This window comes from Rhea americana, unplaced genomic scaffold (genome assembly GCF_003343005.1).
Source record: "Rhea americana isolate MKP2758 unplaced genomic scaffold, rheAme1 scaffold_233, whole genome shotgun sequence".
Taxonomy (NCBI): Eukaryota; Metazoa; Chordata; class Aves; order Rheiformes; family Rheidae; genus Rhea; species Rhea americana.
In genome coordinates this window covers 378,301-401,019 of record NW_028186350.1, presented here as the reverse complement: position 1 = coordinate 401,019, position 22,719 = coordinate 378,301, and the positions used below count along the sequence as shown (strand labels likewise).

The 22,719-nt window shown below is 41.7% G+C and overlaps 1 protein-coding gene across 4 annotated transcripts in view; it reads right to left on the bottom strand.

The window, feature by feature from the left end:
* RNLS (renalase, FAD dependent amine oxidase) overlaps nt 1-22,719 on the bottom strand; it is an 86,043-nt gene that overhangs the window by 1,057 nt on the left and 62,267 nt on the right. For 3 of the 4 annotated variants that reach the window (XM_085306141.1, XM_085306140.1, XM_085306142.1), the window contains one exon: nt 4,261-4,436. In XM_085306141.1, the coding sequence (XP_085162267.1) occupies nt 4,261-4,436 (176 nt within the window). Of the gene's footprint in view, nt 1-3,082; nt 3,172-4,260; nt 4,437-22,719 lie in introns of all 4 variants that reach the window. The other variant, XR_014895979.1, reaches the window with a different exon arrangement.

Below are 22,719 nucleotides of genomic sequence, written 5' to 3'. Positions count from 1 at the left end.
ACTCCGTGAAATGGGACATGAAAATATATTAAATATCAACAAAGCTATTGCAGCAAAGGAATAATAGCACCTCTTTCAGTCTTCAATGGTTACCTCAGACTTACTAAGCCATTCATTCCACTCTTGATCAAGATCTTGACCCACAAACCTCATGACCTGAATTGTTGGTAGCACACACACGATCAATACTCTAAGTAAACAGAAATTCTGAGGCATTCAGCTACCCTATTTTCATAGGTGTTGGCTTTATCCGCTTTCTCTCAAGCTGAACTAAGTAAGGCCTTGTACATCTTCATCATCTGAGACTACAGCTGTGGGAAACTGTGTAAACATTTATAAAACACTTCAATAAATGATAGAACTGTAGAAGAAAGAAAAAGGTACTTAATCCAAACAAACCAAGTCTTCTGTCTCCGAACTCAAAAAAGTGGGCAGAGGAACCCTGCACCAGCACTACTGTGCTGGAAATCAGGCCAAGGGATGGATCATAAGCAGCTGGGCTAATTCTTGTGGTTCTATAAGAGTCACCACTGCAACAGAGAAAAGTCATTGGATTTTCAATTTAATCCTGGGTGCTCTCTTTTATTTATTTATGATCACTGTGACRCCATGACTTCTGTGTATGCTGACATTAGGGTCAGCAGGTCAGCACTACTGAATCCTAGAGGACCCAACAGAGCCTTGTATGTTCTGGCTCTGTATCCCTTTTTCTCCCGTACTCACCCTCTGTTGGCTTTTCTTAGAGCTAATGGATAGGATGGCACCAACAGAAGAAGGAAAGAGAAACTGTCATTTCCGATAGAGCCTGCAACATGATCAGTTTGATCAGGTGAATGGGGAAGTGAGGCAGACTTCAAGGGAATAACTGTCATGATGACTTGCCCATGCTCCTCACTGCTGTGCAATGCACACTCTTGATACAATCCATCCTGTCTCCAGCTCTACCACTCTGGCCTCCTTTTCTATTTGAATAGCAGAATAGTCTTTTAGACACTGCTAGAGATACAATCGACACTTTCTTTCTGTAAATAGCATGCGGACAAGGTCTGATTAAGGTTCCTTTGATAAATATTTGATTTCAATCTCAAAATATGCATGGTATTCATTTTAAAAATATTTTTCTTGGCTGCTGCCATGCCATTACTTGGCATTTTCAAGTACAGATCAGCTGCAAAACATCTACATTTATGTTACTGGCTATATTTTATGTTACCAGAATGTTAGCTTCTTCTTTAAAAGAGGCAATCATCTGAAATAAATCTGTAGCAAGTTGTAATACATTCTCTGTCATTTACTGAATGGAACAGCCTAGTGATTTACTGTAAAACCTGCCAGAGATCTTGTTTCTCTGACTCATTTTAGGTCAGCAGTTAATTTCTTCCTAAATTTTTCTAATAGATCAAGGTCACTAGGCATAAAAAATGAAGAAAGGTTAAGCAGAATAAGGCAACAATGTCCTTCATTCTTGAGTACCTTATGCTTATTCTATGTTCTCTTTACAAGAGTTTCTGATTTGTCATACTGATCACAATAGCAATACATTCACATCTGAGCCTACATTGCTCTACCTGCGTGGCGCTACTGTGTGTATAATATAGTAAAGGTCTTCACTCTACATACGGTGACTGGTAAAAGGCATTATCCTGTTCCTCCTACCTGTTCTTTTAAAGCTGTGATCCAAAATACAGTCCAAATTACCTTCAGCCATATGGCACAGCCTGTTGGATCTCCATCCCTGGAAGATTTCAGGACTCAGCTAGACAAAGGCATCACTTGAGCTCATCTAGTGTTGGCAATAGCTCTGCTTTGAGCAAGCAGTTGGTCTAGAGAGCTGAAGAAGTCCCTTTCCATCAATATTTCTATGATTCTGTGTTTTCCCAATCTCTCTTCCCCATATATAAATTGACTGTCAGACATGATAGGTTGGGAAGCTGCTACCTCTGAATGCTAATAGTGTCTTATCATAATTAAAGCAGAGGATACAGAACTGCAGCTGTGCTGCTAAGTAGTGTCAGTAGAAGTTTGGAAGTCCTAATCCCTCATCCGCCATGGATAATTGTAATGTCTGCATTTTAATCCCAGGATTGTGTTTGGCCATATGAAGGACATTGCAGCCGGATTTAATTAACAAGCAGGATAAATCCTGTCTAAAGGAGTCAGGGGAAAGATGCATCCATCTTATCAGTTCCCTTTGCTTCTGTGGCAACAGCTTATTGTAATTGAAAGTAAAGATGGCTTTAAGGGAAAGAGGGAGCTCTGTCCCAGATAATAATTTAGCTAGTGATTATTTTATAGGATGCCCACCTGGCAAAAGAGATTGCTTTATCGAGATAACTGATCTGACCTACACCAGTTTACTTGCAGCCTAAGACGTATCCACATTCATTCACTGAGTTAAAGACTGGTGATAATTTTGCCTGGGACACAGCCATAAAACACAAGCAGCTGCTGAAATCAGTTATTTTATTTAGCAGCAGCATGGTAGACAGCAGGCAACACAGAGAAGGGCTGTCCACTGAATGACAGGCGAAGGAAGTGGTAAGAGCTGTAAATTGTACAGTGGTTTTGTGTTCGAGAAAATAACAGAGTAGTAGTATTATGCATGAATGTAATTTTTCAATAGGGGAAAGAGGATAGATCTATAATGATCTAGAGAGATTACAAATTTTAAACAGTTATAGAAAATAAAATTCATTCCTATAGTCCCTGTTCCAACTATCTTTAAAAGATATAGACTATTGTAAGTCTACAATAAATCTTTTCTGGCCATCAAGAAAAATTGATTTTGCTAGAATTAAAAAAACGTAACTGTTTGGTAGACTGCAGTTGAGACTTTTTTATTCAGTAGTAAAAAATTAACTTCCTTTCTTGTCTTTTCCTTTATCCACGTTTTCATGGTGAAATAAACCAGAATAGGCCATGCTTACATGTCACTTTTATCACTATGCTAAAATTAAGATATTTCAGGGAAAGGACATATTAATGCTAGTAGCAATAAACAAAATAGCCGAATTTTATGACAGAGCTATGTAGTAGCAGCAGCATCAAGGGTGCATTAATTTTGTTAAAAAATATTTCTCACTTTGTTTTGGGAGCTGGTTAACCAAGTGTCTTCCTTTTGGGGACTGATCAAATTCTTCTGCTCTGTACAGCTTGCACCTCTCATGACCACTTGCAGTTTGAAGCAGAAAGGTAACAGACAATACAGAATAGAAGTCAGTATCATAAAAGGAAGAATTAATAGTGACAATTCTATACAGAGATATTATTACTGACAAAAAACACCAGAACTGATAGAGAGGAACATATAAAACATACCACCATTTTATTTTTGAGGTATCTAAAACATACGTCAAGATCATTTTTATATGACAACCAATTACAAATACTATGCACTGGAAAGTGATTTTCAAGCTACCAATATCTAATTCATGCTAAAATAAACTTTGTGCTAACAAGGCCAAGTTCTTAAATTGGATGCAGATCAGCAGTATGAGCAAACTTTACAACTAGCCATCCACAATAACTTTTCCAGACTTCAGAAAAGGAAAAATTTTAAGGGGACTGCTTTAAGTAAATATTTTGCATCAGCTTCCACATTCAATTTCACCAATGTAATTCAGCTTAAGAGGCTTTGGGTAAATATGTAGCTATACTCCAGTACTTTAGGAAATTGCCAACAATTTCCTTAGATTTTTAGGAGAAGTCTGTAAAATATACACATTTTGCTATTATTACCCTTAGGTAGTTTACTTTAAAATATTTTTCACGTAACATACTGTTAAATTGAACTTGGCCAAATCAAATAATAACAATTAGTACATCTGAACACAAGCACTCTGCTACTCTGTGGTAGGGTGGGAATTTTGCTAATAATATCACATACTTTCGGATGCAGAAGAGACAGATTGAGTCATATTTTTAAATACCAAAAAACATCCCACTGAAGTATGTGGGATTTACTTCCTTCCTGTACACTGCTGCTGTTCCTACTTATAAGGGCACTGCATAAYTTACCACTGAGCAAGGACCACTATATAAAAAGATTACTAGAAATGACCTTGCTGCAGCTGGCCAGGTTTGGATGCTGCTCATGGCTACATGGAGGAATATGTTACAGATACTGAACAACTATCTCCTTCCCTCTTTTTCTCTGAGGATGAAACCACTGGGTTGTCCTGTTTCTTGTTAGAGACTAAATCTGTAGCCTGGCATTATCCAGGCAGCATCTCTCAGCTGACTGATCCTATTATGGATTACCTGAGAGTATCTCCATTTCTGACATTTGATGCTGGTTGGTTTAGGCAGAGATGGCACAATGCTTTCCAGGTGATTGAGAATTAACTGCTGTACCTCGTCAGGCTCTGATTCCAGGTGATCATGTCCAAATGTCACACTTGTGTGAACTACAACTGATGGTCCAATTTCAGGAGACTCTAAAATAAAAAAAGAAATGTCTTCAAATGATTGTTAATTAATATTTGCCTTCCCTGGATGCTGACGTTTGTGCCTCTTTAGACTATAAGTCAGTAAGAAGAAAAGTGTAGATATCTGTAGCACTGCTGTTCTTCCAGGTGGAAATGACACAAATAACAACAACACAAGCTGTTTAGGAGAAGCACAGTGGAGAAATACAGGCTTTTTGCAAATTTTGTGATGGATTTCCTATTGCAATAACCCTATATTCACGTGTCTCCTACAGAACCCTCAAGGCCTTCTCATATCCCATAACTTGCAGCTGACAAAAACAGCAGTATAGGTTGTGAATATACTGATTGACTGCCTGTACGTGCAGACTAGTCAGCAGGCAATAAAGAGCATATGCATGTTGAGCTCACCCCATACTCTTCCTGTCAGACCCAGTTTCCACAAAATTAGTAGCAATCACATCAATCACAGCAAACTCCTTTCCTCAACAGGGTACACATAGGTAAGAAGGTTTAAAAGGCAGAGTGGCAATGAAGAGACAGAGGGACAGGAGGACAGACAGATGTCCTGACAGGGAGTATGACTGCCAACCCTTAGGAACACAATGACCGGCATATGCGGCAAGTTCTGCTCGTTCACAATGCTGGTAAGAGCTGAGCAGTGAAAAGCCATTTGGTTTTGTGGGGGATTTTGTTATTTCATACTCAGGGTTGCTCTGAGTTGGAAAATCCCCCTTTTCCCCTCAGATATTTGCACAGTCTCTACAAGAAGGAGGACAGGTCTGGGTTCCAAAGAGCCTATCCCAGAAACCCCAGATCACTGCCTCTAACGCAGCTCAACCAGGCGGCTGCCAGGGATTTGGGAGAACGAGCTCACAGGGAAGCTGGCCGATCCCTAGCACAAACCTGCTTGGCAAATGAAGTGCTACTGGACTCCTGCCCACATTCCACCCAAATGTCACTGTAACTCCACCATCTCTGCACAACATTGGGATTTTGGCAAACTGGCAAAACAGAACAACAGAAACAAATAAAATTGTTTTGTAGTCTTTTCTTTTTCTGGCCAGGTCTACATATAAAAATAATTAGTGCCCCTATAATCACAGGGAAGTCAGAGAGGCACAGACATAGTTGCCAAACCACAAGATCTTGCCTGGATTGCACTTGTGGATTTAAGGCTTTCCAAAGGCTACGAATGCATTCAGGAGACTTGTTATCTCTGGGAACAGTAAATGAGAACCTTTTTGTGAGTTGGGCTGAAACTCACCCAGCCATGAATTAAGTTTAAGGTATTGAATGAGGCATATTTTCTTTATTTCCTTATTTTTAAACCTGGTTTAAAATTACTGGAAAAGCAGCACTGTTCTGTTCTAAAAACACAATGGCGTGGCACAGCATCTTAGCACACAGATGAGAAAATGTGTGTGGTGTTAGCAGATCCTCCAAATGCTGCTGCTTCAGTGCCCTCTTTTTTGCTTCCCTTCCCATGAGCCAGCAGCAGTCACACAACTCATTTTTCACTGGGAGACTTCAAATTTGCCTACGATTAAGCGCTGCTATGGAGCCAACGTATAAACAATTCAAAATCAGTTGGTACAGTCCTGTTTCTTGTGTGTGACCCCACTAATGTTCACGAGGGCAGATCCTGACAAAATGCAAAGACAGCAGATTTACGGTTGCTTGTGGGGATTGATCACAAAGGGCTATGAGCTCTTGTTACAGTTATAGACATTTGAAGTCCTTCTGAACACAGCAGCAAATGCCAAATATAAAATAAACAAATAGCATTCACAGAGACCACAAGTCTGACACGCACAAGCTATCACAMCAATGATGACAAAACTCTGAAAGCGTGAGTAAACCACCGCCTCTTTCTGAACTGCAGGAGTGCAGGTATCATGGCTGTGCAAACTCAGCTGACCTGCTGCTGGGGTTTAGGGGAACTACAGCATTGCAGCTGATTTGCTTAACTACCTATTTAAGAATACAATTTATATTTATCCTCCCCTGTTCATTTAAAACACATGTTGAAAGCCTTACAGCTGTGATTTCCTCCCCACCTCTTTCACTTTCTTACAACATACCACTCTCATTCCTAGATACAGTGCTCCCTCCTTATGCTCTGTTGTTATGTGCTCTCCTCCGGCTCCATTTCTTCCTTCTGCCTTTCCTTCCCAGGCTCAGTCTGCAGCAGCCCACGGGAGTGGGGATCAGGGGACAACTGCAGTTAGCAAGTGAGGACAGTGATGTTGAAAGGTCATTAGGAAATGAGAGAAAGGGAAATGACTGGCTGTAGCTAGATGCTCTGGCTGCACAAAGGAACGTTGCTGTGGGACTGATTAGCACCCAGAGACCAAGATGTTACACTGGGTGCAAATAGCACCACCATGAGCTGCATGTGCTGCAGTGCCCAGCGGGAAGCATGGAACTCTTCTGCCACGCAACACAATCAAGGTGTTCACAGAAAGTTTCTCATACATATTCATCATAGATGTTTGTAGATTTAGGGACATGGAAGAAACAATCTTTCATGAACAACAGTGAAGCAAATGAAATACAGAGTCGTCGCGTTATCTCAGGCACCCTTAGCGGAACAATTTCTGTAATGCAGAAATATGAGAGACCTGAACATGAGATGACCATAAGATAAAAATTATCATTGCAGTAAAGGACAAAAAAAAGAAGAGTGTTACTTTACCGTGACAATCATGTGCTCACACCATAATTTTGATTGGCCACATATTTGCCACCCAACAGCATTTACATGCTTGAAATGCTAGAATAAAACCAATACTTCACTTTTATGGAGAGAAGGGAAGCAGAAGCAAAGGTAGGTTAGCTTGATAATTCAGTACTTCTTCTTGCACTGTGTAAGCAGGTTCAACTTTAGTTTTCCAGCTCTAGCAGCTTGCAGGAAATGAATGTATGTTTGTCTACAAACAAGTTTTGGGGAATATTAACCTTTTATGTAAATTGTGTCATGGGGCAAAATACATGCAAGTGAACACAAGTCAGAACAGAATTTGCCCCTTAAAAATAAATTAAGTTGCAGTACAAGAAGATGAACTGAAGGCATTTCACATATTGTAACCCCAGCTGACTTGGAAACAGTTCAGCTTCATGTTGGTTGTCACCCTTCAGCCTTTGTCTTTCTTACTACGGTCCCTTTATCTTCCCTTTCTGTGTATCTCCTTTACAAGTCCCAATAGCATACAGACAATCTCCAGCACTGTGGACAGAGGAGGAATGTGACAGTAGCCACGGCTACAGCTGGATGGAGCAGTGTGGCTTCCCTCAGTACAAGAAACTCTTTAACATTTAAAAAAACTGTGTGGATGAAGCCAGACTCTTCTCAGAGTGAAGGATAAGAGGCAATGGGCACAAGCTGCAACCCAGGAAATCCCTTCCCCATGCAAGTAGTGCATCCCTGGGACAGAGCACAAGCAATGAGAGATCTCCATCCTTGAGGATTGCCCAGACTTGCATAGACACAACCCTGAGGAACCTGCTGTAGCTRTGATGTTGACCCTGCTCTGAGCTGGGGTCGGACTGGAGACTCCGAGGGTGCCTCCAGCCTGAATTATTCTACAATTGTATAGTTATAGTCTCTATTGGAACAAAATTAAGATCTTTTAAATCTCTCCAGCAATAAAATAAAACAAAAATAAAACAAAGGCATGAGGACCAGGACAGCCAACAACCAGGGGTCACAAAATTTGCCTAGAATTTGGGATTTTCAGGTTCAATAATTTCCCTGTGCCAAGTCACTATGAGGATCCAGCACACGCTTGTGTGGGTCTTTCCTGTTGTGGATGTTCAACTTTGAAAGAGCAGGATGCATTTGCTGGAGCAAGGACATGACCTGGGTTCTGCTGTATTTCAGCTGAGTGCCAGGCCAGTAGTTGAATTAAATGATTCCCTTTTGTTCCATTAACTATAAATTCCCTCCTTTGGAAATGGAAAACCTTTTCTGACAAAACCATTGTTTGAACTAGCACATTCCTAGAAAAATATTTTAGTTCCAACAAATGAACTTTTTCTGACCAAAAAATCAAAAAACCCCAAAGAACTAGCTGAATCTTTTCTGAACAGTTCTGGCCATTACGTTACAAGCTTGATAGAAATCTTTCCCTCTATTGCATTGGTGAAGAAGTACAGGACTCCTCCAGTTGGACAACTCCATGAGAAGATGAATTTCAAATTCCAAAAGGCAATTAAATTTTTTTTCTCTGATAAGTTTTCTGTCCTAGACTGATCACTTCAGAGGCTCAACAGGAACAAATCTTCGCACTTGCAACAGGGATGAAAGTGATGGCTTTAATTTCAGTTGCAAGGATTCTTTCACTCCAGTCTCTTTCCTTGTTGGGCCAGTTCAGCCAACTCTTACTGTCAGGAACTGGGAAAATGTGGCAAAAAGGGTGGGGACATATTTCCTGACTGTGATCAGGAATGCATCGATAGTCAATGGCTGTCATGGTGCTGCCTTTTTTGAAAGTTCTTGTCTTCCCTCTGAGGCATTTCTAAGAGTAAAAGATCACTTACTTAGCTCCCTCAGAGGGGCTGGCAAGCTCTGTTTTCTAGCGGTATTAAGAGCTCTTTCCCTGGGGTATTTCCTAACGGGTCCAGAAGCTTTGAATTTCTTCCTACTACTGTTTGAAGTGCTGATGTTGCTCTCTGATGCCACCTGTATCTTGGGCCTGAAAGTAAGCCTCACCAGGGATGACAGGTCCAAGGTGTCCACCTGACATGTATTCGAGATGGGAGCAAGGACTACCCTTGTTTAGAAGCAGGGATTCAGCCAAAGAAGGCACCTTCTTCCCTGAGCTCTGATGAACAGGACACCTTGGATTGGGTCTGGGTCTCAAACAGACAGGGTTAGATTCACCATGTTAGGATTCCTCTCTACTAACCCCAAGCCTGATTTCATATGCTAGACATACTTGTTTTCAGTGCTAGAAAAACACTAGGAACACTATTCAGTCTCTGGTTCCCATTTCAGTGGGGAAAAAACGGTATTTCAAGTCTGACTTCTCTACGTAGAGATGGTCATGGATAGAAGGCTGAGTAGCGAAGCCCCTTAGGTACCTTGGGATTTACTATAGTGTACATGGCTTTTTGGCAATTTCTTGCACGTTTACTTGGTAAAAAGGCTCATTAAAAGATGTCTAAGCACTTTAATAAAATAAATATTCATTGCTTGCTGTGACTTGTTATAGCCAATGATTCTTGGACAGGGTCTGCTTCTTTCAAACCTCTCATCTCTTCCATAGCATGTACAAAACAAGTTTCAGGAAAACAGGCAGTTCGTTGAGTTTTTAATTCCTCCTTCAAACTACTCATAGCTTGGAGAGTTTCCAGAGGCCACTGAGTCACAGTCTTCCAGTACTGAAAAATGYGGACTGCAAGGATCAAGTTTAGCCTCAAGCCCTTTTCTTTCTTCTACAAAAATACTGACTAACAGAAGAGTTTAAAATAGTTTTTCCCCTGAAAGCAAAGGGGGAATCTCAGCCTTGATACCTTACAGCTTTTGCACTGGGTATGAATGACTGTTCTGTTGTCACAGGAGTAAAACTGGCTTTTTCTTTCCAATGCGTTTGTATCAGGCAGCAACAGGTCATTTAAAAAACAGGGCTACTGGCAGGGTTTCTTGTGAGATTTTAATTTTCTTTATTTGTGGCAAGTCTAAGGCTGTGCTAACAGATAACAATGTAGCAGGCCAGGGAACTCTCTGCAATCTGAGGGGTAATGATGTGAAGGCAAATGGAAGCAACATAAAAACTTTCATCTGCTCCCAGTTCTCCTCCTCCCTCTCATCCCAGCTGCATGGCAATTAATCTGATCAGTTGATGTGGTGGAAGGCATAGGATGCTGGGTAGATCAGAGCCAGAATGAGACTGCAGAGTTGGTTGTAGCTTATACCTACTTAATTAGTGAGCAGCCACTCTGCCAATGCTGGCAGAGTTCTTAGCATCTGCAGTTGCTGAGGGATCCTAAGAGCACCAAGCTTGTGCCTGGCTGTCTTTTATCCTTCCAGTGCATGCTATGCCACCACAGCAGCAAAGTCAGCTGAATGGAATGTGTGCCTACCCCTCATCTGCTCCAGTCTGGCTCTGTTAACTAATACTAGGAGGAAAGTAGATTTTTGCAGAGATTCTAGTAAGACAGCCATCAGGAAGGGAAGTGTAGGACCTAACAGCTTGCTGGTAACATCTCATGTCGCTGTGCCTGTTTGGTGGGCTCAATTTGCACCATAAATCCAGAGTCTCCTGTCCCCTATCGGTTATGGAAGATGGAATACTAAAACTACCAGTTTCTTTTGCTTTAGTGCTAGTTTTCTTTGTTTTAGTGTTAACTTCTTTTGCTTTATTGTATTGCACAAGACTGACACAGACAAATAATGGATGTAAATGGAAGAACATGAAGTTAAATACATTCTGTCCAAGATTCATTTTACTTCCATGTAAACAGAAAAGAACTGTGTCATCTTTAGAATATTACCTCATCCAGCCAAATGTCCAGTCTCCAGCAGTAAAGCTGGAGAATGGCAAGCAGCAGTAATTGCTTACCCAGCCCAGCCCAGCAGTAGCTGCTGGGGTTGTACACAGCCTGCGGATTCCGGAGCTGCTGGTTGGTAGTCACGGGAAAGAGGGCAGTATCAAGCTCTGGTGTAGAACTCAGATTTAACAAGGTCACCATTCTGGCAATGTCTTGGCCACCACCAAGTCTTGGCTACCACTGGTATCAATCTGAAGTGGTTCTGAGTAGCTTGCAGGGATGAGGAGAGCAGTGGAGATGATGAACAATTCTTAGATTTTGGCTCGCGGTAAAAATATAAAGATCWATCAATCCCCTACAGTTAAGTCTTGTCCACAAATACCTTATGGGAGACCCTGAAGCGCTTGTAAAAAAAGTCCAGCTGCACTATCAGTCTGATTAGGAGTGTGTATCCCTCTGAGCAAGTCCGAAACCACATCCATGGAAAATGAAAAGGAAGAAATTGAAAATAAAAGAGATTAAAAAAAAGTAAGAGGAGAATTGAAAAGTGAGGATTTAACTCCATCTTCCACCTACTAAAGAGAGAGTTTTAAATAGCACAGACCCAGATTGTTCTTAGAAATGCACAGAAAAAAGGACAAGAGTCAATGTGCACAATAACAACAAGATAAATCTCAACTGGACATATGGAAACAATCCTTCCTCATGAGCATGGCACACCCCTGGGTCAGTGCCCAGAGTGGTGAAGGAAATTCCAGACTCAGGGATTGCCCAGGCTTGCCTGGACACAAACCTAAGCAACACGTTGCGACTGTGACATTCAGCCTGCTGCGAGTTGGGATCTCCAGGGGTGCCACCAACCTGAGCCTAGCTGTGATTGTATGAGTCACTGAAGAGACAAGGAAGACCTCAACACTTAGCAGTGTGAGTACAAATTATTACAGGCAGAGGACACATCAGACTTCTGGAAGGAGTATTAAGGAGAGAAAGTCTGAAAGAAATTGGAAGGTCACCATACAGAACATTTTAGCCAGTTACAACAATGAGTTAATTAAGGACTAGCAAAGTCTCCCCATACTGAAATCCCTGGGGGAACTGGAGGTTCTCTCACAATTGATGACGATCCCCCACAACAGGATGACAGCTGGATGAGGGGAGGTGTTTGATTTTTGAGCAGGAAGGGAAGGCTATCAGCTTCTGAACATTTAAAGACTGTCTTGACAGTCATCAATAATTCACAGCTGGAGAAATTATACATGGTACGTAGAGAAAAAGAAGGGAAGACTGCTGACAGAAAGAATTTATACAGGATTAAGCTTGCTAAGAGGCTCTTCCAGAAAAAGAATGAGACTAATAAAAGATGCTTCAGAGAAGAGCAAAGCAGAAGGATGAGTCCAGTATCACCCCTCATACATATACACACACAGCATTGTAAACTAATGGTTTGTAGCTCAAGAACATCTGAAGTCAGAAAGGTCTCTTCTGTATTTGAGTAACATATTTAATGCAGAATAATCTCAAAGATGGAATAACGTGGTATCTTGGCTGAAGCTTCTCAGCAAAGCTGCTCGTGTGAAAAGCTTAGTTGTTACTATTACAACAGTACAAAAAGACTTGCAGGACTATCTCCCCATTCACTGTGTTCTGCAGAATGGTGACAAAATGAACTGTCTGTGGTGCCAAGTCCACTCACAGAGACATTGTTTTCCCCTAGGAAACTCTTATATGATATTGAGGATGTAAAGTCATCTCCTGTGGTGGCCATGCCCTCCTTACCATCAGTCTCAGGGAAGGAAGGGCACAGACAGGTCAGAATTTTTCTGGGGGAAAAAAATAATAATCACCTCAGTAAAACGAAACCATAGAAACTTTCAGAGAAAGACTATCTATCCACACGTATTTTCTCTCTTGCAAAATGCAAAGGCTACTTCTCTCTGGTAATTTTGGGCCAGGTTGAGGGTGTAATATCCCTAAATTCAAAAGAAGAGATTTTAGAGATTTAAATGGGCAGCTAGCTGTGATCCCTGGCCTTCTCAGACGACTGAAACTGCATGTTTCTTTAGTAGAGAGAACAACATCAGAGCCTGTAAATTGTAGGATTCATTTGGCAAATGGTCAGTATCTGTATCTATTGTGTCCTATGAATATAACATATTAATAAATAACTGTAGAAGGGAAGGAATCAGTGGGTAGCACAGATTTCAAGGCTTCAAAAAGAGGATGGATAACAGTACTTCTGTGGCTATTTTAATGGTGGAAGGTAACATGAGAAAGACCCTTTTAACCCTTCTGCACTGCCACTGATGCCAGCAGTGGTGTCTTGGTAAAGAAGGGGAGAAGCAGCTGTAACTTCTAGCATCTCCAGAAGAAAGCAGAAGCCATTTGGATTCATCCAAACAATAATATTCTCAGATAGAAAATTATGTTTGAAGGCCATCTGGGAGCATATCGTGCAGTTCCTAAGCTAAAAAGCTTTGAACTGAAACGCCCTATACCACAACTGACATAATTGCTCTCACTATGCACAGAGGCGCCAAAGACAGAGTATTCMGAAAGGGCCATTAGCTTCATGCTTAGAAGTGGCTGGGCTGGTTTAGGATTGAAGCACATTTGTGGAGACGTGTGAGGGAGCATGTGCTGTATTCTACATTTCCTGGATGTGTCCTATGGCTTACAGGCTCTGCAAAGCCTGTACTCCCACTGACTTGCAGGAGAACAAGATCTACTTTGATAAAGACATAAAAATAAGAGCCAAGACCCACAGATCAGCATGTAGGCTCAGTAGTTGCTTCCACATAAAAACCCACAAAGAGGACTGAAAATTTTGACTGGTTCAGCTGAGCTGACCTTAAAATATTCTGAACAGTGAACACAGACAAAGCGTAAGAAAATGCCTATTTTAGCCATCGGGGCTTGGTTGGACCCACTTTCCAGTTAATTTATTAGTATGTTAACCACTAGAATATTAATAACTACCAGAACATTGTCTGCCTCAGAATCATAGGTTTTAGATAGGGAGGGACCTCTGAAGGCCTCAGGTCTGACCTCCTGCTCAAAGCAGGGCTAACTTAAAATTGAGATCATATTGCTACTGTTTCAGGGTTCAGTGCTGGAACTCCTCCAGTGTTGGAATGAGTAACATGTTTCTCCTTCCTAAGGCATCTACAGACCTCAAATTACAAACCTGTCTACAGATGAAATCTGTATATTCATGAAAGACACATCTTCCATAAGARCGTTCTCTTCCTTGAACTGTGTCAAATTTTTTCTCATGTTCTTGCCCAGTGACGCAAAACCTGGAGTAAGATACCAATAAAAGAACAAGGTTTAGTTGCTTCCTGACCCTGAGGATTTTTATTCTCAATGGGGAAATGTGTTTTGCAAATCCATTCTGAATCCAGGTAATATGAGGGAAAGGGAAAGGACTTTGTCATTGCCATGTCAAATAAACCATAAAAGCTAGACTGCAAATAAAGTGCACTGAAATATTGTTGGATTGATGCAGACAGCAGTAAAGAAGCTTGACTCTTCCAGACATGCTGTATCCCTGCTCCTTGAAAAGGCTCAGCAGACTGATTCTCCCTGCTGGAAAAGAAGTCAACACACAGACTTAATAAAACTGTATCTAGAATGAAAAAAGAACAGTGCCTTCCTCATGCCTAGAAATGAACAAGAGAGATGGAGATCTGCTTTCAAAACGTCACACTGCTATTTTACAAAAGGATTAGAGAGCTTCCCGAGTTAGACTTAAAAGTTCTTGTGGTTTGTAAGGTCTCTTACTCTCCCTGGAATAAAAAGTGCTGTAATTTATCAGTCACTGTTTGGTAGTGTCCATATATGGAATAGTACTAAATCTTTTATATTCAGAAATTCAGCATTTCTTCAGCCTTATAAACAGTTTCTGAATAGTTTCATACAATGCAAGAAGAGTAGATGGGAGATTATGAAGAAACTGGCCATATATTGAGATGAAGACTTAAATAACCTTGTAACTCTTACATCTTTCTAAAAATTCTTATTTTGGTACTGAGAAGATAAAGGAATCTTTGTTTTAAAAATAAAAGGGATACTTAGGAATTACACTGATCCTGAAATCCTGTAAAATGAATCTTTCTTTTAAATTATATAACCTCACAATGCTTAAACAAGAGAAGGCAACTGGTTCCATTTTTATGTCATCTATCTTTAGTTCTCCAGAATGCAAAGAGATGCAAAGACTGCAGTATTACAAAAATGAGGTTTGGAATAATTTATGCTGAAGAATTCCCACTGTCCCTCCAACCAGTTATAAATATTGATGGAGTGTTTAAGGCAGCCAATCACAAAAATATTTAATATTCATATATACCACACAGGGAATTCAACGTACACTTCTTGTAGGTTCTTCTGTTATGTAACAGTCAAGTGCATTACCTCTGCTGATGGAGACAAATTTTAAAAACAGCAGCTGAGATCCTCAGCTGATRGAAAAAATTTTGCTTCTCTGAGGCCTTGTAAGGGCTTATCATGCTCCAGATTACCTTGGTAATGGCAGTATCAGAGAAATGGCTTTATTGTTGATTTTTCTACATAAATTGTGAAGAAATCAGATGTCATCTGTAGTCATCAGTAAAGAACTAGTCTGTGTCATTCTGAAGCCAACTAATGGTAGCATTCAAAACTGCAGCAATTTCTGAAACACAGACACAGTCTTGCCCTGCAAAGGCTATCCTATGCAATTTGCGTTGCCCTGAAGTCCTGCTAGGGAAGGCATGAGAAGGAATTTTCTGGATGCCAGTGCCCCATCCCTTTCCTGACACACTCAGCCTTGCATCAATTAGGCTCACTATCTCCTGTCCACTACAGTGACGGCTATTCCATGACAGAAGACTATATTCTTCTGGTAGTATTACCAGAACCCAAACTCAGAAAAGTGCCTGTGGCCACTGGTTATATGAGAAATCCAGATTCAAGTTATTCAGAGTGTGTTTATTTCTGTGGATGAAGTCATGTCTCACATACTCGGATAGCCAGAAAGGTGGCTGGGTCACAAGGCTTGTTCTCCACTAGATATGTCCAGAGGATATGCTGATGAGCGTTATGTTGAATGCAGAGATTCTGACTTACTTAATGAACAACATTACATTGTAAATGTCATGGGACTGCTCTGCCCCTTTTCTTTGTGTCTTGAGTCCCCTAACACTAACAAAAGTCAACATAACGGATTCTGGAGTCAACATAAAGRGCAATTATCTTTCACAGAAAGGGAGTGAGCTAGTCTGAAGGCCCCCTTCCCAGCCGCTCTCCTGTTCAAATTCCCTGCCAGGACTTTGCAAAGGCAGAACTATTTGAAAAAACAGGAAATACTTGGGCAGACTACATAAAGGAATGAAGGAGAAAACCACATGATAGAGTAAACTGCCGTATCTCCTAGAAAAAAAGAGGCATTATTAGTTTGCAAGTGCCACGCAATAAGCATGGACTCAGAGGCCTCATCACAACACTGCAAGGTAAGAGCTGTCCTTAGGGAAGCATACTGTTCCGCAAGCAGGCAAAGGCTTGTATTTCTGGATAATTACTGACCTTCCTGTCTGCCCAGCCATTTGCAACTCACTAGCTCTGACAACAAACTGATCCTGTGGCTAGTGGCTAGTGGAGTTCCCCAGGGCTCAGTACTGAGTCTCACCCTGTTCCACTTCTTCATCAATGACCTGGACGAAGGGACAGAGTGACTCCTCAGCAAGTTTGCTGATGATACCAAGCTGGGAGGAGTGGCTGATACACCTGAGGGCTGTGCTGCCATTCAGAGAGACCTAGACAGGCTGGAGAGTTGGGAGGAGAGGAACCTCATGAGGTTCAACAAGGCAAGTGCAGAGTCCTGCAGCTAGGGAAAAATAACCCCATGAACCAGTACAGGCTGGGGGCTGAGCTGCTGGAAAGCAGCTCTGCAGAGAAGGACCTGGGAGTGCTGGTGGACAACAAGCAATGTGCCCTTGTGGCCACAAAGGCCAATGGTCTCATGGGGTGCATTAGGAAGAATGTTGCCAACAGGTCGAGGGAGGTGATCCTGCCCCTCTACTCAGCCCTCGTGAGGTCACATCTCGAGTACTGCGTCCAGTTCTGGGCTCCCCAGTCCAAGAGAGACATGGAGCTACGGGAGAGAGTCCAGTGTAGGGCTAGAAAGATGATCAGAGGGCTGGAGCATCCGCCCTATGAGGAATGGCTGCAAGAGCTGGGCGTCTTTATCCTTGAGAAGAGAAGACTGAGGGTGGATCTTATCAATGTCTATAAGTGCTTGAAGGGAGGGTGTCAAGAGGATGGGGCTAAACTCTTTTCTGTTGTCCCACACGAAAGGACTAGAGGCAATGGGCAAAAACTGAAGCACAGGAAGTTCCGCCTGAATATGAGGAGGAATGTCTTCACTGTGAGAGTGACAGAGCACTGGAACAGGCTGCCCAGGGAGGTTGTGCAGTCTCCTTCTCTGGAGATATTCAAGGCCTGCCTGGATGTAATCCTGTCTAACCTGCTCTATGTAACCTGCTTGAACAGGGAGTTTGGACTAGACGATCTCCAGAGACCTGGACTCTGGATGGGTAAGGTTCCCTTCCAGCCTTACCAATTCTGTGATTCTGTGGTTCTGTGATCCTGTTGTGATTATAACAATGAGTCTGTTTCAGGTATTTCACTGATAAAATGTGAAACTGGCACAAAAGAAGTTTTCCATCTCTACCTTACTAAATGAGTCAAAGGAGAGATTACCAAGTCTCATAGAAACAAATAAACAAAAAAGTTTGGACTTTCATAATGAAGGCTAGACTCTAACAGTTAAAAATACCTTTGCCTTTAAGTAGATGTTATATAGATGTAGCTATTTTTTGTTTAACAGTGTTTAACAAAGAGCCTGTTAGCAGAAGGTTGAAGTTATTTTCAATGGATTAGTACAGTTCAGTGCTCTTTACTAAATGGTTACCATCTGAGATGGGAACTAGGGTTGGATAAACCTGTATTTACTGTGGACACATCAAAGAAAGGTGCAGAAACACCAGAAAAATCATATTTTTGTTTGCCTCCAATTTCTTAGTTGCTTTTGCTTTGCCTACAGAACTGCAACCACCCTCCACTATGCATTCGTGAAAAGCACTACAGCTATAGCTGATGGGCAGTAAAGCAATTTTTCCTCTTAAGATTAATGTAATGGAGGGAGGGGTGTATGCAGGCACTTAAATGAATAGACAGGGACAGTGTGTATGGCATACAGAAGGGAAGCAGAACCAGTCAGGCACCAGCTGGAAAAGGTGTCAGCTTTTTAAGAAGGAAAAGAAAATTCTGAAAGATCTCAGCTGCTTCACACATGAGACTGAATGCCCAATACAGATCTTAGTCTGAGCGTTCCTGTGGCCTCTTTCTGACCACTTACATTCTCTTTGCCATCATCATCTTCCTCAGATGAATCAAGATCAATAAAGGATGAAGAATGGAAAAACAAGGCAACGATGTGAGTGAGTGGATCATGGTGTTACAGGATCAGCAACAGTGAATAAGGGACAGTGGGGTGCTGTGCTGTACTTCTCATTGAAATGTTCCAGAGGTCGGTAAGAAGCATGCAGAGAGAAAAAATGCAAAGTGTTTTTATATATGTTAAAACAAATGTAAAGGAACTTTATAATCCAATGTTTTGGCTGCTGTAGTCTGTATGTGAGTAAATTTCACAGTAAGTCCCCCTTGCCCATGTTGTTCAGTGTGTGTATGTGTGTGTGTCTGTGTGTGCATGTGTGGTTCTACCTATTATTAGAAGCAATGTGTTTGTGTTTGAAGAAAAGAATATCACTAGGTGAGTTTCTTGCTTCTTCTTTAGCTTTTTATATCATTGTATTTCAGTATATTGTTACAAAACAGGATACAGGCATGCTTTCCAATCCTCCTGTGCTCAGCAGGGACACTCAAAGCCAGAAGTATTTCTCCTTGTTAACATGTACTTCTCTCTCAGCCTAGCACTACTTTTCCTGGAACAAAGTTCAAGCCTGCAAAATGCAAGCTCACCAGGAAAGACAGCACAGTCAAGATGGCTGGTTGGCTGCTTGTATTTCATGAAGCGGGCTTATGTGCGACAAATCATCTTCATTTGATGGCCCCCAGCTTGTTCTACCCTCTGAAGGTATGCAATTTGTTTTTCAAGAAAAAAAATCACACATAAAGAGATCACTCCTGTGATACGAGGGAAATTTCAGTCAGAAAAATATATGTCAACACTGATGTTTTGATAATCTCTAGGTATTGGTTAACAATAGGCCCAAAATAATATGCTTCCCGTTTGGTTAAATTGCCTTTGAAGACAACAAAGACATTGTATTTAGCTATCCGACAATATGTGGTCTATATAGAACTCGGAGTTAAGATGAAAAAATATTCAAAAATACAATCATTCTTTTGATATATTGTAGGTTGGATTTCACCAAATAATCTCTGGCAAAGTGATTGAGAAACTGAATGGAAATCCATCTTCTGAAGCATCTGCCTGGAGATATTCATTTCCCACAGGAGGGAGTTATAACAAGACATTCTTCGGTGTCAGTGCTGATCATGCACATGACTAACTTCCCTGTTCTCCCTGATCAGTCAGTCACATTCACTGCTCTCAAAGCTGGCACTCTGAACCCATACAAGCAGTCAAGGAGAGGATAGGTGAATTTCCCCCTTGGACTACGTCCTCTGCTTCTGCACAGCTAGATATCAGGTGGCTGTGATGGACAATACCAGTAGGTGCTATTAATCACCAAGTACTATTAAACACAATGATGGTGAGGTCATCCTAGATTCAGGAAAATCTCCAGCTGCGCATTGTCAGTAGCAGGGAAACAATGCCAGAGAAAAAATCACTCTGTATTTGGCTGTCCTTACACTTTTTTTTATATACTCACTATTGGCCCCTGTTGGAGGAGACACATCAGAATAGATGCATCTTTGTTTTGGCCACTCCAGCCATTCTCTTCTTTTATCTTCCCTCTTTTCAGATCACCAGGTTAAATTCTTACGATAAATGACAAAACTGGGCTTTAACAGTGGAAAGTTTATTAAATCTCTGCAGCTTTTGCTCCAAGCATAAATTGGTATTTCCAGAGGCACCTGAAGCACCATTGATATCCAGGTGGCTTTGGTGCAAAGAAAGGCATATATAGAGCTGATTTGAATTGCACTGTTACACCTTGACAGAGACACAGTGTGATCACCAAAGCAGCTATGGACTATGTGAGCAAATAGGGTGGATTCCCAGCAATCCACCTGTTTGCTCAGTGAATGGAAAGAAATCAGCACTTCCAGGTGGAATGCATTACACCCTGAAGAGTATCTTTGAATTTGCTTAGATGAATCATGTCATAAAGTGCTAGTTTCTCCCTACTGATTGTAGAAGGTGTCTTGTGTGTTGAGCTTGGATTGAGATGTCTACACTGGAGACACCTAAAGTGATGTGGAACCTTCTGCATCCAGTTGGTTTCTCTATCTGCACCTGGGCCCTGAAATAACTAATGCCATCCCCAGCTGGTAATGAGTCTGTACCAATTCCTATAGGGTTCTTTCCATGCCAGTTCTATTGTCTGTAAACAGAAAGCCTAGTACAATCAGCTACTGCTAACCTGGGCTGGAAATGAAGGACAGGGTATTTAAGCATGTGGCAAACAGCACATCTGCCTGGCACTTATTCCTTGTTCAACAGGGAATTCAGGACAAATTCTCATATGACTCCCTATGGGCTGACTCAGGATGGTCATTTTGTGTGGCCCAGCATTTCTTAGGAACAGAGCAGATAAAATACTCTTGTGAAAATTGTGAGACCAGGGTGATTTCCTGTTATCATCTGACCTATGACTGCACTGTAATAGCTCGAAACAGTAGAACTCAGGCCCCAGAGCTGTTTGAATGAAATATAAGACATTAGCTTTTCAATGGTAGCCACACTGAAGAGGGGCTCATTTGGCTGGATGGCTGGGCTCAAAGGGGAGTGATCAATGGTTCTAAGTCCACCTGGCAGTCAGTAATGAGTTGAATACTCAATGGATTGATAGTGGGAAAAATACTGTTCATCAATGGCCTGGAAGATGATACACTGTATACTCTCAGAGAATTTGAGAATGACACTAAACTAGAGGGAGTGCCTAACAAAATACAGTAGTGTTTCAGCCCAGAGGGACCACAAAAACCTTGATGACTGGGTCAACAGGAATCTCATGAGTTTCAGCAAGAAGGAATGTAAACTCCTGCAACTGAGACAGGATAACTCCATGCATCAGTTGAACAGCTGAGCAACAGATCTGTCTGAAAAGATCATTATGGTCGATGCCACCTTGAATATCAGCTAGTAGTACAAAGGTGGCAATCCACATCCTGAGCTACATCATGAGGAGTATATCCAGGAGATCTCCATTACTTATTATCCCCCTCMCCCCCCCACAACACTTGGCACTCACAGGGCTGCAACTGCAGTGCTGTATCCAATTTTGCCACCTATTCTCCAAGTTCAAGAAAGATGTGGAGAACTGGAGACAAGCAAGCGAAGAGCTAGCAGGCTTGTCAGGATCTGGAGAACACAAATAAAAGGAGAGGTGAAGGTAGCTGGGCTTGTTGGATCAGGCCAAGGGGAGGCTGATGGAACAAGGGATCTAAGAGCAGCTTGCAACTAAATTTTAAGGGCAATTATGAAGATGATGAAGTCAATCACCATGAAGTTCAACAAAGGAAAATATAAGGTCCTACACCTGAGAAGGGACAGCCCCATGCAAAAGTGTATGCTGAGGTCAACAGGATAGCAAGCAGCTCTGCAGGCAAGGGTCTGGAGATTGTGGGGGATGAGAAGTACACCATAAATGAGCAGTGTGCCCTTGCGGCAGTGATGCAAACTGACTGCATACTGGGTGGCACTAGCCAAAGCATCACCAGTATGTCCAGGGAAGTGATAACCTCAGTACTCCCTGTTCAGTACCTGTGAGTCTACAACTAGATGCTATATTCAGTTTGAGACTATCCAGTACAACACAGACATTGACACACTGTACAGAGAGGCCACTGAGATGACGGGAGCTGGAGCACAGGGCACACAGGGAGAAGCTGCAGGAGCTGGGCTCGTTCAGCTGGGAGAAAAGAAGGTGAAGGCGGATCCAATTGCATCTTCCACTGCCAAAAACGTTGCAGAGATGGTGGGGCTACACTCTTCTTGAATGTATACAAATAAAAGATGAGAGGCAACAGACAGAGTTTAAACAAGGGAAATTTTGATTAACTATTATGAACCTTTTTTTTTACAATGAAGTTGGTCAAACACTGGAAAAGGGAATCAGATTGGTTCTGGAATCTCAATCTTTGGAGATATTCAAACCAGAATAGCATAGGGCCATAAGCAATGTGATCAAACTTCATAGCTGGATCTAACTTCACATCTATCTCTACCTTGAATGGGGGGTTGGATCAGATCATGTCCCGTGCTCCCTTCCAATATAAATTATTTTATGATTCTAAACAGTAGAGTCAGACAACATAAAAAGAGGCAATGTCCACAAGCYGTGCCTTGGGAAGTCCAAATTAGAGATGAGGAAATATTTCACCTGGATAGGGCTGCAGCCTTGAGAAAAGTCTCCAGAGAGTTAGGCAATCTCCATTCTAGTTTTTTTAAACACTCAGCTTAGACAAACAACCATGGCCCTGACTTAGCAACAGTCCTGCTTTGAGTGAGAGTTGGAGTAGACACCTCCAGAGGTCCCATCTACTAGTACTGCTGTGATTCCATGACACTCCTTCATGGCAGCTTATAATATTAAATTGTGTATTC